This window comes from Ambystoma mexicanum, chromosome 13, assembly GCF_040938575.1.
Source record: "Ambystoma mexicanum isolate Mex_15411 chromosome 13, UKY_AmexF1_1, whole genome shotgun sequence".
NCBI lineage: Eukaryota > Metazoa > Chordata > Amphibia > Caudata > Ambystomatidae > Ambystoma > Ambystoma mexicanum.
Genome location: NC_090938.1, coordinates 799,072,341 through 799,089,069, shown reverse-complemented (window position 1 = coordinate 799,089,069; position 16,729 = coordinate 799,072,341). Strand labels below are relative to the sequence as shown.

Below are 16,729 nucleotides of genomic sequence, written 5' to 3'. Positions count from 1 at the left end.
GGTGGTTTGTTAAAATGACCTGTACTTTACTCTCCTGGGATGTATTAAAGCCCCCCGCGTCCTGGCTCTCCAGAGATTTATTGAAGGACCGTGTTCTGGGCTCTCATCCTCAGGGGCCTGATAAAGGTGTACTCTTTTATGCACTTGCACCAAACTCTTACTCTCGCCGCTGTACAGTGCTTGGAGCGCTTCACTTTAGTGGCCTGAAAAGTGTGCTCAAGCTCTTGAGATGTTGAATCTTCTCCACCAAGGTTTCCTGTCCCAAAAGCATCTTAAGCCCATAAGGTTGGCCAACAATAACTGCACTCCAGGTATTACAGGTTCACAGGCATGTGTGGTTTAATTGGGATCAGCCCTTTGGGTATTAATGGGCCAAGCACCCTGCCCTATGGGCGTTATAGGGCCCCTAATCTCTGCTTTCTTCCCCCAGTGTGTCAAGAGGCTATGCGCCCCGTCACACATAGGTATTACAGGGTTGTTTGTGTTCTCTGCCAATAGTTGTTAAAAACACACACGCAGCACCAGTTTTTATAAGGGCCTTTAACTTTGCTTGTTGGGGGGATTCTAGAGAAAGGTGGTATATGGTAGGCACATTTTTTTTTAGAACCAGCTGTGTCAACTGGTTCAATTTGCAACAAGCTGTGTGTCTGATGGACAATTTAATATTAAAATGAATGTGACCAATTCTTGAAAAATCTGTTTTGTTTCTAACACTAGAGAACATGTTTAACAGTTTCCTTGATGAATTATAGGCCTCCTGCATCAGTTATTTCTACACATGTGGCCTTTCTTTCGCTTGCAAATGTGCTGGGGTGAATTTCTACTAAAACACCCTTGGAGGGTGTCTGACACCCATCTAATCAGGGCGACTCGGATTCTCACACTCGACAAGTTTGTGAGGTGCTGACTGAAACCACTGTGTGTACACACACTTTGACGGGCCCTTACTCTCCTACACCCTCGTGCTATTGGGGACACTGACCTTGCTATCCCCTTTGTTTGAGGGATGGAGAGACTCTGCTAATTTGAAGACCTTAAATACGCTGGCCTTCATATTTTAGACGGCTCTAAATCAAACCTTCACAGCCTGGGGCACATGGATTCCGAGATCTCATTGATCTGTGGGCTTGAACTCTACGCATCCCCATCTCAGGGGATTAGGTTCCAACTCATTTCCCGGTGAAGGAGGTTCTCATTCTGATAACCTCTTCCTCCGAGAGATGCCCTTATGTTGGGCCTCCCCTTTGACTGAAAATTGCAGACACTGTGATCATGCGAGCCTGAATCGATTACTGCTCATAGAAATTGGCACCTTCTTGGTGCCAGAAGCTTGAACTCAGCGATCTTAAGTGCAAGTCAGAGTTTCTGATACAAAAGAACATACTTTTGTAGGGATATGACACTCCAGCTAGGGTGCCCTCGTCAAAGATTTTGGAGACTCTCAAATCCAAGACAGCCACAGACCCTGTTATTTCAGTATGGTATGGTAATGTTTATTTGTAAAGAGCCTATACACAAGGCAAGCATTTTCAAAGTGCTCAAGGAGGGAGGGAACAGTCATTCAGAGCCTTAGAATTTCTGAATGATACAGTCTTCCAAGGAAGAGTAAGTGAATCTAGTACAGTTGACAGTGTAGATAACAGCAATAGGTCCGATGACGATTCTGCAGTTTTTCCAAGTGCATTTAGGCACGACCATGCAAGTAGGGGAGACAGGGGAGATAGATAGACAATCTTCAAAGGCATGGGATGTTCAGATCGTGCAAGTGAACAGACGGTACAGGAGACGGGAGGGGGAGAAACAAGTGCATGGGGGAAAGCAGGGTAGAGGGCGTGAGACGGAAGAGGAGAAAAGGAATGTCTTAAGGAGATCAGGCTGAAGACGTATTGCGGCTGTTACAGAGAGAGGCACCCGCTGAGGATAAAGATCAGAGTCGTAGATGACCCCAAGGATTTTTGCCTTGCAGGTGGGTGCGGGCGCAGAGCCAAGGGAGGCTGCCAAGAGTGAGAGCGGGAAAGCGGGTGCAGGAGTCCCAATGCAAACGATCTCAGTATTACTGGCATTGAGGCAGAGGTCGTTTGCAGCACCCCATGACTGAATAGCGGACAGACACCGAGATATGAATGAGGTAGAGGAGGTGGCTGAGGGGAGCCTGAAGGAGAGTTGTGTGTCATCTGCATTACACTGGAAGTCAGAGGAGAAAGTGGCATTCACACGTGTCAGGGCAGCCATGTAGACATTGGAGAACCAGGGGGATAGGTCAGAACCCTGGGGGAAGCCACAGGTTGAAAGAGTGATAGTAGAGAGGAAGGACCCAAGTTCCACCTGGGATGGGCGTCGGAAAGGAAGGAGATTAACCACGGCCGAGCCTGACCTGTGCTTCCCAGGCTGTCACAGAGACATGCGATCAGGCTGTTCATTAATGGAAGTGAATATCTGATTTTAAAATTTCTATAATGATGCTCATAATAACATATTCATTAACGATTTGAAGAACATTTATATTGCTTTTAGTAGCTAACCCAGATAGGGATGATAGCTCTTGCAATTGCGTTTTGAAAGCTGGTGATGTTATTGCATGTATTGGCCCCTTCACTTCATTATATATGGACTCGGAAGAAATTGAGGCTTGGGCTAATCCTGCATCAAGAATTAATTCTTTCTATGTTAAGAGGCAAGGGAAGAATCTTGTTGGTTTGGAATGCAAGACTTGTCAGACCTTTCAAATTCCTAAAAATCTCATTATACATGCAGGTTGAGTTCCTTAGTTTACAAACTTCACCCAAGAGAAATGGACCTGCCTCATAGTGATGGGTGGCACAAAATATAGCAGTGCTTTATATAAAATGGTGCATAGAACCATACGCTCACTTCATATTTGGTGCAATGCTGCCACCCAGAGGGCAGCCAGAAATAGTGAAACTTCTTTGTCATTAATGGCAAAGAACTTTCTAAACATACTCAACAATCAGGTCCAGTATCAGCAAATGGCACTCAAAACATCATACAATCAGGACTATGGAAATAGGTTGTTATGAGCCCTGCAGGGTAAAAGGTCATGTGTGTATTCCTAACAGCAGCTGCAACACAAAGTTCCTGCTGGTAGAGACAGCTTTTTAATCTTCTGCACTTCTGTTTCCAAACATAATAACTGAATGCCTTGGTCTGGCAGCAGCACGTATATCGTAATAAGCCATTCCTGGTTGTGGCATTACTAGGTTGTAAAGAGAGAATCAGAAGTTAATCTGGTACTAAGTGTGCTCGTGTTAAGTTCTCCTATGGAGTTGCCATGGATTTATGGTTAGTATCTGATGCTGATATTCATATTATCAGTCTCAATCAATAGATCACAGATGTGCTGGAATAGCCAATATTCCAAAATGTATTCAAGCGGCATGCCTAACAATTCAGTGCCAAATGTTTTTATGCCATATTGGGGACTGTTGACTGCATTTTTTCCCGGGCCTATTTTTTGAGGCCAGCCCGCCACTGCTGGGCTTTCTGGACCCTCCTCAGTGCCCTAGGGTATCATTATATACATGACCAAGGGCTCGCCACTTACTCTGCACGGCTCTTTGGCGATAGTATAGGACGCTGCATTCTATGGGAATATTCCAGGGCCCTACACTGGGCTCTTGGATTACATTACAACACACTGCACTGTGCTGTTTCAGGATACTACAGGACACTACCCCGGGTACTCTGGTAACCATGAAGGGTCATGGTACATTGTGCTTTATGGGATACTAGCAAAAACCTACCCATACTTTGCACGGTTCTGTAGAAACATAACACTCATCAATTGTTGAAAATAAAAGATCATGTAGGTCACTGCTCCAAGTCGCTTATCGCTTGATGTGCTTTGCAATCTGAATTAAACTGCACTGAGAATGGGTACGTGTGGCTGGCTGATCTACCCCAGAACAGACATGGAGGGGAGGCGAGAGTCGGCGTGCTGCAGCATAATAGGACCTTCTGTGCGCTCTGCCCACCTGTCGCCATGCCCTCATGCATTGCAGTGCAAATATGTGGGAGACGGTGCGTCCTAGGACCTTGAAATGTGGTTTTGGGACAAAGAAATGTGTTCCTTGCATTGCAACGCTCAAAATAAGCTTTGTCCTGTCCTTCTACAACCACAGTGATGATTCGCCTATTTCAGGCAACCATCTCATCTTGTTACACTGACCTGCACAGTGCCCTGCGGCGATGTTACAGGACTCTACCCTAAGCACTAGTGTTACACGGACCTGCACAGTGCCCTGCGGTGATGTTACAGGACTCTACCCTAAGCACTCTCGTTACACTGACCTGCACAGTGCCCTACGGGGATGTTAGAGGACTCTACCCCAGGCACGCGTGTTACACTGACCTGCACAGTGGGGCCAAGGACAAGTCTCACAGTCCTGTTCTGGATGAGATGCAGAGGGCAGAGAGTAGAGGCAGGCAGATTTAGATAGAAGCTGTTACAGTAGTCCAGCTTAGAGAGAACCAGGGCTCTGGAGACAGTGAGCTTCTGGAGGGAAGGAGAGGAAAGGAAGAATACCTCGGAGGAGGTGCAGCTGCTAGTGTGACAGGCACAGTGCCCTATGGGGATGTTACAGGACTCTACCCCAGGCACTCGTGTTACACTGACCTGCACAGTGCCCTGCAGGGATGTTACAGGACTCTACCCCAGGCACTCGTGTTACACTGACCTGCACAGTGCCCTGCAGGGATGTTACAGGACTCTACCCCAGGCACTCGTGTTACACTGACCTGCACAGTGCCCTGTGGGGATGTTACAGGACTCTACCCCAGGCACTCGTGCTACACTGACCTGCACAGTGCTGTGATGGGAACTAGTTGCAGGCACTCTTGACGTGTGCTCACACTGCGTTGCTAGGGTCTGTTCCTCAGATGGGAACTAGATCCGGGCGGACTCAGGCAGGGCAGAGCGGTGTCTGGGAGGAGGGTGCTGGGCTTGAGGAGGCGGAGCGGTCTCTCTAGGCGGGTGCAGGGGGGGGAGTGTGCCTGGAGAAGGAGGTAAGGATGGCAAAGGGGGGTGGGAAGGCTGAAAAGAAGGGGGGGCGGAGGAAGGGGAGAAGAGGGGGAAGACGCAGTCTGTGAAATCTACACCTGTGGAGGGGAGAAGGGAGGGAAGTGAGGGACGGCATCGCAGCAGATCTCCACAGAGGGATGATGGAGGGGGGCTGGTCCGGGGCATCTCAGGGTCGGGGACCCAAGAAAAGTGCGCTTTGGAGGGGCTGGAAGCCTCAGGGAGTGGTGTGTCTGGGGAGGAGAAGATGCAGTGTAACAGTGTGTGGAAGGTGGTGTTGAAGCCTGATAGTCGTGTGAAGACGTTTCAGAGGGAGAATCCGATGGTGATTGCTGGATGGGTGAAAGAGGCTGTGGGAGATGTCACTCGGGTGCAAGTGGTGACTGGGGGCCGGTTGTTGGTGGAGGGGACGGATGCTGGCAGTAAGGCTAAGATTCTGGAGGTGGGTTGTCTGGGTAGACATGCGGTGCGAGTGTTTGATCAAAGTGGTGTGTCGTGTAAGGGGGTGTTGTATGGTGTGCCGGTGTCCATGAATATGTCTGAAGTGGAGGAGCAGCTGGCGGATTTGGGGGTAGTGGAGGTGTGGAGGCTGGGGAGGAGAGATGCACAAGGGGATGTGGTGGCAACGACTGTGGCAGTGAGGTTTGCGAGAACGGAGTGTCCGGAGGTGGTGGAGATGGGTTATCAGAGGTTCCGTGTGAAAGTTAATGTGGCGATGCCGTTGAGGTGTTATAAGTGTCAGCAGTTTGGACATGTGGCGAGAGTGTGCAGGAATGAGAGGCATTGTGGGAGGTGTGGAGGAGATCATGATATTAAGGAATGCAAGGTGGAGACCCCAGAGAAGTGTGTGAATTGTGGGGGGGGCACTCTACTGCGTTTAGGGGGGGTGAGAGCCATAGGGTGGTGAGAGGTGGTCCAGGTGAGGGCGGCAGGTTTGTCTTATGCGGAGGCAGTGGCAAAGGTGAAACTGGTACGAGTAGTGAATGAGGTGTGTGGGAGAGAGCCGGTGGTGGATGAGGCTGCGGGAAGGAAGAGAGTGGTGGGAGAGGTGAAAGGCGTAGAAATGATGGTTATCCCGAAAACAGTGTTTATGTGCTTTATAGTGAGAGTGCTGGAGCGGGTTCAGGGGAATTTGTCAGTCAGTGTGTCAGATCTTATGAAATGAGTGGTGGAAGCAGGGAGGAGGTTTTTGAATGTTGTGGATGTGTTGGAAAAGGATGTGTTCAGGATGGTTACTAAAGTGCGGAAGCAGAGTGGGGTGTCGGCCTGAGGATTTTGCAGTGGAATGCGAGGCGTTTGTTGAGGAATGGGCAGGAGTTGAAAGCGGCGCTGTGTGGGGAATCGAATGTTGATGTGGTTTGTGTTCAGGAGACGTGGTTAAGGGGTGATCTGAGGTTTGTGATTCCGGGTTTTGAGTTGTTTCGTAAGGATAGGTTGGAGGGGAGAGGGGGTGTGTGGCTCTGGCAGTTCGGAAGGGGTTGGTTGTAAGAGAGATTGTGGTGGATGGAGCAGTGGAGGCTATTGGGGCGGGGATTCGGGTAGGGGGATCGGAAGTCTTGGTGTTAAATTATTATAATCCGTGTGAGGTGGTGGAGGTGGATGTACTGTTTGGAGTGATAAGGGGGCATGTGGGACCTTGTGTTTTGTGTGGCGATTTTAACAGTGCCAACACGTTGTGGGGTAGTGATTGGACAGATGCGAATGGGGAAATATTGGAGGACATGGCGGATGAATTGTGTCCGTTTTTGCTGAATGATGGTTCGGGTACGCGGTTGGATGCGAGGACTGGAAAGTTGTCGTGTTTGGATTTGACCTGGGTGTCTGCTGGGATTGCAGGAGAATGTGATTGGGAGGTGCGTGAGGATGGGGCTATGGGGAGTGACCATTCTGGTATTTTGGCGACAGTGAGGGGTGAGTTAGGGATCAGGCCACGGATGTCTGGGAGCCGGTTGAACTTTAGGAAGGCTGATTGGGAGTTGTATAAGAGATTGTGTCAGGAATTGATTGTTCCTCGGGATAGGGATGGGGGGTGGATGAATGGAATGAGCATTTGGCGCAGGGAATGAGAGCGGCGTCGGTGGCGGCAGTTCCGGAGGTTGAGAAGGGGAAGGGTGGGAAGGTTGAGGTTCCTTGGTGGTTGGTGGAATGTTCACGGGCTGTGGCAGCGCGTAAGAAGGCGAGGGCCAGGGCGGTGAGAACGGGAATGTTGGAGGATTTGGTGGCATACAAGAAAGCGAAGGTGGTGCAGAGGGTGATTAGGGAAAGAAAGCGCGGATATTGGAGGGGCTATTGTGGGTCTCTGGGGAGTAATTATGGCGTGGGTGAGGTTTGGAAGCAGTTCAAGCGGATGTCCGGGTTGATGAGGCCGCAGGGTGGTATGTCTGTGTTGTTGAAAGGGCTGGAGGTGGTCAGTGAAGATGGGGAGAAGGCGAATTTGTTGGGGGAGCATTTTGCGGGAGTGCACAGTTCAGGGAACTTCCCAGAGGCGGTGAGACTAAGTACGGGAGTGGTTGAGGAGGAGATGCGGGAGTTGTTGGCAAATGTTGGGCCTTGGGAAGAGCAGTATGAGGTTCTGTTTTCTATGGTGGAGTTGGATGGGGCGATTCGGAAGGGGAAGTGGTCTAGTCCAGGGGTGGATGGGGTCATGTATGTATTTTTGGAGAAGTTGTCAGTGGAATGTAAGTTGGAGGTGTTAGCATTGTTCAATGTGATCTGGAAGAGTGGAGTTTTACCGAGGTTGTGGAAGAGAGCAATTGTGGTGGCGATTTTGAAGAGTGGCAAGGTCCCGACGGAGTGTAAGTGGTATAGACAGATTCCACTGACTGTTGTGTTGTGTAAAGTTATGGAACGGATGGTAGTTGAGCGTTTGGGGTTTTATATGGAGTCGAATAGGTGTTTGAGTGATTTTCAGAGTGGGTTCAGGAAGAAACGGTCGGTGGCAGATCCGTTAGTGAGGTTGGTGACTGGTGTGGAGGAGGCGTTGTGTGATGGGGAGCTGGTGGGGGTGTTCTTTTTGGATTTGGAGAAGGCGTATGATATGGTGTGGAGGACTGGGTTGCTGGTGAGATTGATGGAGATGGGTGTGAAGGGGAGGATGTTTCGATGGATTAAGGCGTTTTTGGCTGACAGGACCTTTCAGGTGAGAGTGAGGGGGGTGCTGTCTGAGGTTTGGAAGATGGAGAAGGAGACGCCGCAGGGGAGTGTGATTAGTGCGATGCTGTTTAATGTGATGGTGGATGGGTTGATTCGGGCTTTGGCGGGAATCGGGTGTCAGGTGGATTTCTTTGCAGATGATGATGTGGTATGGGTAAGAGAGCGGAGTTTGTTGTTGGTGCAGAGTCGGCTGCAAGCTGCGATAGTGCGTATGGAGGAGTGGTGTGGGAAATGGGGCTTTTCGGTGTCTGTGAATAAAAGTGTGAGTATGGTTTTCTCAAGGAGAAGAGTGCAGCAAGGATTGGACTTAGTTTTGAAAGGTGAGAGGGTTAAAAGCGTGGAAGAGTTTCGGTATTTAGGGGTAATTTTGGATAGGAAGTTAAACTGGAATTTGCAGGTGAATGGTATGGTGGATAAGTGTAAACGTAGGTTGAATTTGCTGCGGGCGGTGACTGGGGAAGAGTGGGGTGCGCAGCAGAAGTGTCTACGAATGTTGTATAAGGGGTTGATTCTGAGTGGGATGGATTTTGGATGCCAGGTGTCAGTGGGTTTCACGGCGAGTCAGAAGTTGCGGTTGGATAGGGTACAGGCGAGGGCATTGAGGGTGTGTTCGGGTGTGATGAGGTCCTCTCCAGTGAATGCAGTTCAGGTGCTTGTGGGGGGAGATGCCGTTGGGGTTGAGGAGGGATGCGTTGAATATGAGATGGTGGGTGAAGTGCAGTGCGAAGAGTGTGGCTCATACGGTGGGTGAATGTTTGAAGTATAATTGGAGGTTTGACTATTATAGGGACCGGTGGAGGAGGAAGGGGGGCACTTTTGGGTTTCACATGTGGGAGAAGGGAGTGGGGTGTGGGCGATTTGATGACTGTGACGGGTATGGATTTGGAGAGATGGCCGAGGTGGATGATGGGGTCTCCAAAGGTGTGTTTGGGGTTGGCGAATGTGGTGTCGAAGAAGAGAGGATTGTGGGGCGAGATCAAAGATTTGGGTCAGGCGTATGTGGCAGGAAAGGAAGGATGCACAGTGTTCACGGAGGGTTCAAAAGACCCTGTGTCTGGGAGAGTGGGTACGGCGTATTATCTGGAAAGCACTGGGGAGTATAAAGTGGGACGATTGACGAATGATGTGTCAATTTGTACGGCTGAGTTGGTGGCGATTGATAGGAAGTGCGAGTTGGGGTTAGAGAAGGTGGTGATGTTTTCAGATTCATTGAGTGGGTTGCAGGCGATTGTGGCAGGGGATGGCGACAGGAAGGATGTGATTTTGGACATCGGGAGGAAGATTGATCGGTGTGTGCGTGGGGGAATGGATTTGGAGTTGGCGTGGGTCCCAGTCACAGTGGCATTTTGGGTAATGAGTTGTTGGATCTGGCGGCGGGTGAGGGTATGAGAAGGGGAGCGGTTGATGTGAGGCTGCCTTTGAGTGTGGATGAGGTGAAGGCTGTGGTGGTGAGACGGGTCATGGATGAGTGGCAGGAGAGGTGGGTGAGTGGGGTGAAGGGCAGGTGGATGTTTGGTGTTCGTGGGAAAGTGTCGGTGAAGGTGGATGCGGGGAGTCTGGAATGGAGGAGGGGGGAAGGAGGTGATGCTGAATCGATTGAGGATAGGGCATGTGGGGCTGAATGACTGTCTGTATCGAGTGGGGAAGCTTGAGACGAGGGATTGTGCGGTGTGTGGGGTGCCCGAGACTGCGGGACATTTTCTGCTTAGATGTGAGAGACATGTTGAGGAGAGAGAATTGATGAGGGTTTGGTTATCTGCGCTGGGTGTGGCTGAGCTGAGTGGGAAGGCTTTGCTGGGAGGTGACGGGGTGAGGGGCAGGAGGAGGAACAGTGTGATGTTGGATTTTGTGAGGCAGACGCGGCAGTGGGAGGAGTTGTGACTTTATGTGAGACAAGTATTGATTGGTGGGTCTGGTGCACATCATCCTTTAGGATGGGGAAGCGCCTGCGTGGGTCCGCCCACACACCCGATAATTAAGTAGAAGACCTGCACAGTGCCCTGCAGGGACGTTCCAGGACTCTACCCCAGGCACTCGTGTTACACTGACCTGCACAGTGCTCTGCAGTGATGTTCCAGGACTCTACCCCAGGCACTCGTGTTACACTGACCTGCACAGTGCCCTGTGGGGATGTTCCAGGACTCTACCCCAGGCACTCGTGTTACACTGACCTGCACAGTGCCCTGCGGGGATGTTACAGGACTCTACCCCAGGCACTCGTGTTACACTGACCTGCACAGTGCCCTGCGGGGATGTTCCAGGACTCTACCCTAGGCACTTGTGTTACACTGACCTGCACAGTGCCCTGCGGGGATGTTACAGGACTCTACCCCAGGCACTCGTGTTACACTGACCTGCATAGTGCCCCGAGTGATCTGCGGGGATGTTACAGGACTCTACCCCAGGCACTTGTGTTACACTAGAAGCACTTGTGTTACACTGACCTGCACAGTGCCCTACGGGATGTTACAGGACTCTACCCTAGGCACTCGTGTTACACTGACCTGCACAGTGCCCTGCAAGGATGTTACAGGACTCTACCCTAAGCACTCTAGTTACACTGACCTGCACAGTGCCATGCAGGGATGTTACAGGACTCTACCCCAGGCACTCGTGTTACACTGGCCTGCACAGTGCCCTACGGGATGTTACAGGACTCTACCCCAGGCACTCGTGTTACACTGACCTGCACAGTGCCCTGCGGGGATGTTACAGGACTCTACCCCAGGCACTCGTGTTACACTGACCTGCAGTGTACTGCGGGGAAGTTACAGGACTCTACCCTAGGCACTAGTGTTACACTGACCTGCCCTGTGGGGATGTTACAGGACTCTACCCCAGGCACTCGTGTTACACTGACCTGCACAGTGCTCTGCGGGGATGTTACAGGACTCTACCCCAGGCACTAGTGTTACACTGACCTGCCCTGTGGGGATGTTACAGGACTCTACCCCAGGCACTCGTGTTACACTGACCTGCACAGTGCCCTGTGGGGATGTTATAGGACTCTACCCTAAGCACTCTCGTTACACTGACCTGCCCAGTGCCCTGTGGGGATGTTACAGGACTCTACCCCAGGCACTCGTGTTACACTGACCTGCACAGTGCCCTGCGGGGATGTTACAGGACTCTACCCCAGGCACTAGTGTTATACTGACCTGCCCTGTGGGGATGTTACAGGACTCTACCCCAGGCACTCGTGTTACACTGACCTGCACAGTGCTCTGCGGGGATGTTACAGGACTCTACCCCAGGCACTAGTGTTACACTGACCTGCCCTGTGGGGATGTTACAGGACTCTACCCCAGGCACTCGTGTTACACTGACCTGCACAGTGCCCTGTGGGGATGTTACAGGACTCTACCCTAAGCACTCTCGTTACACTGACCTGCACAGTGCCCTGTGGGGATGTTACAGGACTCTACCCCAGGCACTCGTGTTACACTGACCTGCACAGTGCTCTGCGGGGATGTTACAGGACTCTACCCCAGGCACTAGTGTTACACTGACCTGCCCTGTGGGGATGTTACAGGACTCTACCCCAGGCACTCGTGTTACACTGACCTGCACAGTGCCCTGTGGGGATGTTACAGGACTCTACCGCAGGCACTCTCGTTACACTGACCTGCACAGTGCCCTGTGGGGATGTCATAGCTCTCAACCATTTGTGTTGCAAAGGCGGGTGAAATCACCCCATTTTGTTTTCGGCGGGTGAGACGCCCATTGAAATGAATGGGAGTGCTGGATGCTTGGCGGGTGAGTCAGGCTTTTACAAAGCGGGTGACACCAGCCAAAAGCGTGTGAGTTGAGAGCTATGGGATGTTACAGGACTCTACCCCAGGCACTCGTGTTACAGTGCCCTGTGGGGATGTTACAGGACTCTACCCCAGGCACTCGTGTTACACTGACCTGCACAGTGCCCTGCGGGGATGTTACAGGACTCTACCCCAGGCACTAGTGTTATACTGACCTGCCCTGTGGGGATGTTACAGGACTCTACCCCAGGCACTCGTGTTACACTGACCTGCACAGTGCTCTGCGGGGATGTTACAGGACTCTACCCCAGGCACTAGTGTTACACTGACCTGCACAGTGTACTGCGGGGATGTTACAGGACTCTACCCCAGGCACTAGTGTTACACTGACCTGCACAGTGTACTGCGGGGATGTTACAGGACTCTACCCCAGGCACTCGTGTTACACTGACCTGCACAGTGCTCTGCGGGGATGTTACAGGACTCTACCCCAGGCACTAGTGTTACACTGACCTGCCCTGTGGGGATGTTACAGGACTCTACCCCAGGCACTCGTGTTACACTGACCTGCACAGTGCCCTGCGGGATGTTACAGGACTCTACCCCAGGCACTCGTGTTACAGACCTGCACAGTGCCCTGCGGGGATGTTACAGGACTCTACCCCAGGCACTCGTGTTACACGGACCTGCACAGTGTACTGCGGGGATGTTACAGGACTCTACCCCAGGCACTAGTGTTACACTGACCTGCCCTGTGGGGATGTTACAGGACTCTACCCCAGGCACTCGTGTTACACTGACCTGCACAGTGCCCTGCGGGGATGTTACAGGACTCTACCCCAGGCACTCGTGTTACACTGACCTGCACAGTGCCCTGCGGGGATGTTACAGGACTCTACCCCAGGCACTAGTGTTACACTGACCTGCCCTGTGGGGATGTTACAGGACTCTACCCCAGGCACTCGTGTTACACTGACCTGCACAGTGCCCTGTGGGGATGTTCCAGGACTCTACCCCAGGCACTCGTGTTACACTGACCTGCACAGTGCCCTGCGGGGATGTTACAGGACTCTACCCCAGGCACTCGTGTTACACTGACCTGCACAGTGCCCTGCGGGGATGTTCCAGGACTCTACCCTAGGCACTTGTGTTACACTGACCTGCACAGTGCCCTGCGGGGATGTTACAGGACTCTACCCCAGGCACTCGTGTTACACTGACCTGCATAGTGCCCCGAGTGATCTGCGGGGATGTTACAGGACTCTACCCCAGGCACTTGTGTTACACTAGAAGCACTTGTGTTACACTGACCTGCACAGTGCCCTACGGGATGTTACAGGACTCTACCCTAGGCACTCGTGTTACACTGACCTGCACAGTGCCCTGCAAGGATGTTACAGGACTCTACCCTAAGCACTCTAGTTACACTGACCTGCACAGTGCCATGCAGGGATGTTACAGGACTCTACCCCAGGCACTCGTGTTACACTGGCCTGCACAGTGCCCTACGGGATGTTACAGGACTCTACCCCAGGCACTCGTGTTACACTGACCTGCACAGTGCCCTGCGGGGATGTTACAGGACTCTACCCCAGGCACTCGTGTTACACTGACCTGCAGTGTACTGCGGGGAAGTTACAGGACTCTACCCTAGGCACTAGTGTTACACTGACCTGCCCTGTGGGGATGTTACAGGACTCTACCCCAGGCACTCGTGTTACACTGACCTGCACAGTGCTCTGCGGGGATGTTACAGGACTCTACCCCAGGCACTAGTGTTACACTGACCTGCCCTGTGGGGATGTTACAGGACTCTACCCCAGGCACTCGTGTTACACTGACCTGCACAGTGCCCTGTGGGGATGTTATAGGACTCTACCCTAAGCACTCTCGTTACACTGACCTGCCCAGTGCCCTGTGGGGATGTTACAGGACTCTACCCCAGGCACTCGTGTTACACTGACCTGCACAGTGCCCTGCGGGGATGTTACAGGACTCTACCCCAGGCACTAGTGTTATACTGACCTGCCCTGTGGGGATGTTACAGGACTCTACCCCAGGCACTCGTGTTACACTGACCTGCACAGTGCTCTGCGGGGATGTTACAGGACTCTACCCCAGGCACTAGTGTTACACTGACCTGCCCTGTGGGGATGTTACAGGACTCTACCCCAGGCACTCGTGTTACACTGACCTGCACAGTGCCCTGTGGGGATGTTACAGGACTCTACCCTAAGCACTCTCGTTACACTGACCTGCACAGTGCCCTGTGGGGATGTTACAGGACTCTACCCCAGGCACTCGTGTTACACTGACCTGCACAGTGCTCTGCGGGGATGTTACAGGACTCTACCCCAGGCACTAGTGTTACACTGACCTGCCCTGTGGGGATGTTACAGGACTCTACCCCAGGCACTCGTGTTACACTGACCTGCACAGTGCCCTGTGGGGATGTTACAGGACTCTACCGCAGGCACTCTCGTTACACTGACCTGCACAGTGCCCTGTGGGGATGTCATAGCTCTCAACCATTTGTGTTGCAAAGGCGGGTGAAATCACCCCATTTTGTTTTCGGCGGGTGAGACGCCCATTGAAATGAATGGGAGTGCTGGATGCTTGGCGGGTGAGTCAGGCTTTTACAAAGCGGGTGACACCAGCCAAAAGCGTGTGAGTTGAGAGCTATGGGATGTTACAGGACTCTACCCCAGGCACTCGTGTTACAGTGCCCTGTGGGGATGTTACAGGACTCTACCCCAGGCACTCGTGTTACACTGACCTGCACAGTGCCCTGCGGGGATGTTACAGGACTCTACCCCAGGCACTAGTGTTATACTGACCTGCCCTGTGGGGATGTTACAGGACTCTACCCCAGGCACTCGTGTTACACTGACCTGCACAGTGCTCTGCGGGGATGTTACAGGACTCTACCCCAGGCACTAGTGTTACACTGACCTGCACAGTGTACTGCGGGGATGTTACAGGACTCTACCCCAGGCACTAGTGTTACACTGACCTGCACAGTGTACTGCGGGGATGTTACAGGACTCTACCCCAGGCACTCGTGTTACACTGACCTGCACAGTGCTCTGCGGGGATGTTACAGGACTCTACCCCAGGCACTAGTGTTACACTGACCTGCCCTGTGGGGATGTTACAGGACTCTACCCCAGGCACTCGTGTTACACTGACCTGCACAGTGCCCTGCGGGATGTTACAGGACTCTACCCCAGGCACTCGTGTTACAGACCTGCACAGTGCCCTGCGGGGATGTTACAGGACTCTACCCCAGGCACTCGTGTTACACGGACCTGCACAGTGTACTGCGGGGATGTTACAGGACTCTACCCCAGGCACTAGTGTTACACTGACCTGCCCTGTGGGGATGTTACAGGACTCTACCCCAGGCACTCGTGTTACACTGACCTGCACAGTGCCCTGCGGGGATGTTACAGGACTCTACCCCAGGCACTCGTGTTACACTGACCTGCACAGTGCCCTGCGGGGATGTTACAGGACTCTACCCCAGGCACTAGTGTTACACTGACCTGCCCTGTGGGGATGTTACAGGACTCTACCCCAGGCACTCGTGTTACACTGACCTGCACAGTGCTCTGCGGGGATGTTACAGGACTCTACCCCAGGCACTCGTGTTACACTGACCTGCACAGTGCCCTGCGGGGATGTTACAGGACTCTACCCCAGGCACTCGTGTTACACTGACCTGCACAGTGCCCTGCGGGGATGTTACAGGACTCTACCCCAGGCACTAGTGTTACACTGACCTGCCCTGTGGGGATGTTACAGGACTCTACCCCAGGCACTCGTGTTACACGGACCTGCACAGTGCCCTGCGGGGATGTTATAGGACTCTACCCCAGGCACTAGTGTTACACTGACCTGCCCTGTGGGGATGTTACAGGACTCTACCCCAGGCACTCGTGTTACACGGACCTGCACAGTGCTCTGCGGGGATGTTACAGGACTCTACGCCAGGCACTCATGTTACACTGAAGTGTCATGCTGTATGCTTTATGGAGCAGGATAAAACCCTGCATTTTGCCCTATGGGGCAATTGCAGCACTCTATACTGGGAAATACACTGAAGGCTCGTCCTGCATCGTGCTTTATGGGACATGATGGGGTCGTGCATTGTACCCTAGGAGGCTATTTCAGGACTTTACACTGGGACTTTCTCTTTACAGTGAGGGAAGGTGCTGCACTGCGGTGATAAGGTAGGAGCTGCACGCACAGGCTGCCACCCCAGCCCCGCGCCCCCCAGAGTGGTCTACGCGCGTTAGCTTCGCTCCCCAGCATCAGAGCGCAGACATTCTCATTGCACTGACGCTTACCTGCAATGGTTCTTTTCCGACGTCAACACGTAAGGGTTACGTGCATTGTCAGAGGCAATCATGAAAACAGTAAACGGACCACAGCGCCTCACACCAAGAGAGAGGCGCGGGCACGGCCGGCTGCCGTTGGACCACGCGGTGAGCTTTCTCATTGGTCCGTACGCCGGGAGCCGGAAATGACGTTACACTGTGACTCGCGGAAAGGCGGGAAGCACGCCTCAAACGCAGTGAAAGTTGTTTACTCTGAAGGAAGAAGAGGCCGCCGCTTTATCATGACCGGGCCATTTCCCCTCACACACAAGACACAACCGAAACATTCATTTGTGCGCGCGCCAAGACTTTAGGGTTAGTTTGGGCATTTTTGTCACCTAATCTTTTTTTTACACAGAAAGTATGTCTTTTTGTTAAAATATTTTATTTCAAAGTGATACAAAACA

General features: G+C 52.4%; 1 protein-coding gene across 2 annotated transcripts in view; it reads right to left on the bottom strand.

Moving 5' to 3' along the window:
• CUTA (cutA divalent cation tolerance homolog) overlaps positions 1-16,416 on the bottom strand; it is a 149,597-nt gene extending 133,181 nt beyond the window's left edge. For both annotated transcript variants that reach the window (XM_069635204.1, XM_069635205.1), the window contains exon 1: positions 16,293-16,416. In XM_069635204.1, coding sequence (XP_069491305.1) covers positions 16,293-16,354 — 62 coding nt within the window. In that variant the 5' untranslated portion in view covers positions 16,355-16,416. The remainder of the gene's footprint in view (positions 1-16,292) is intronic.
• Between the last annotated feature and the right edge of the window lie 313 nt (positions 16,417-16,729).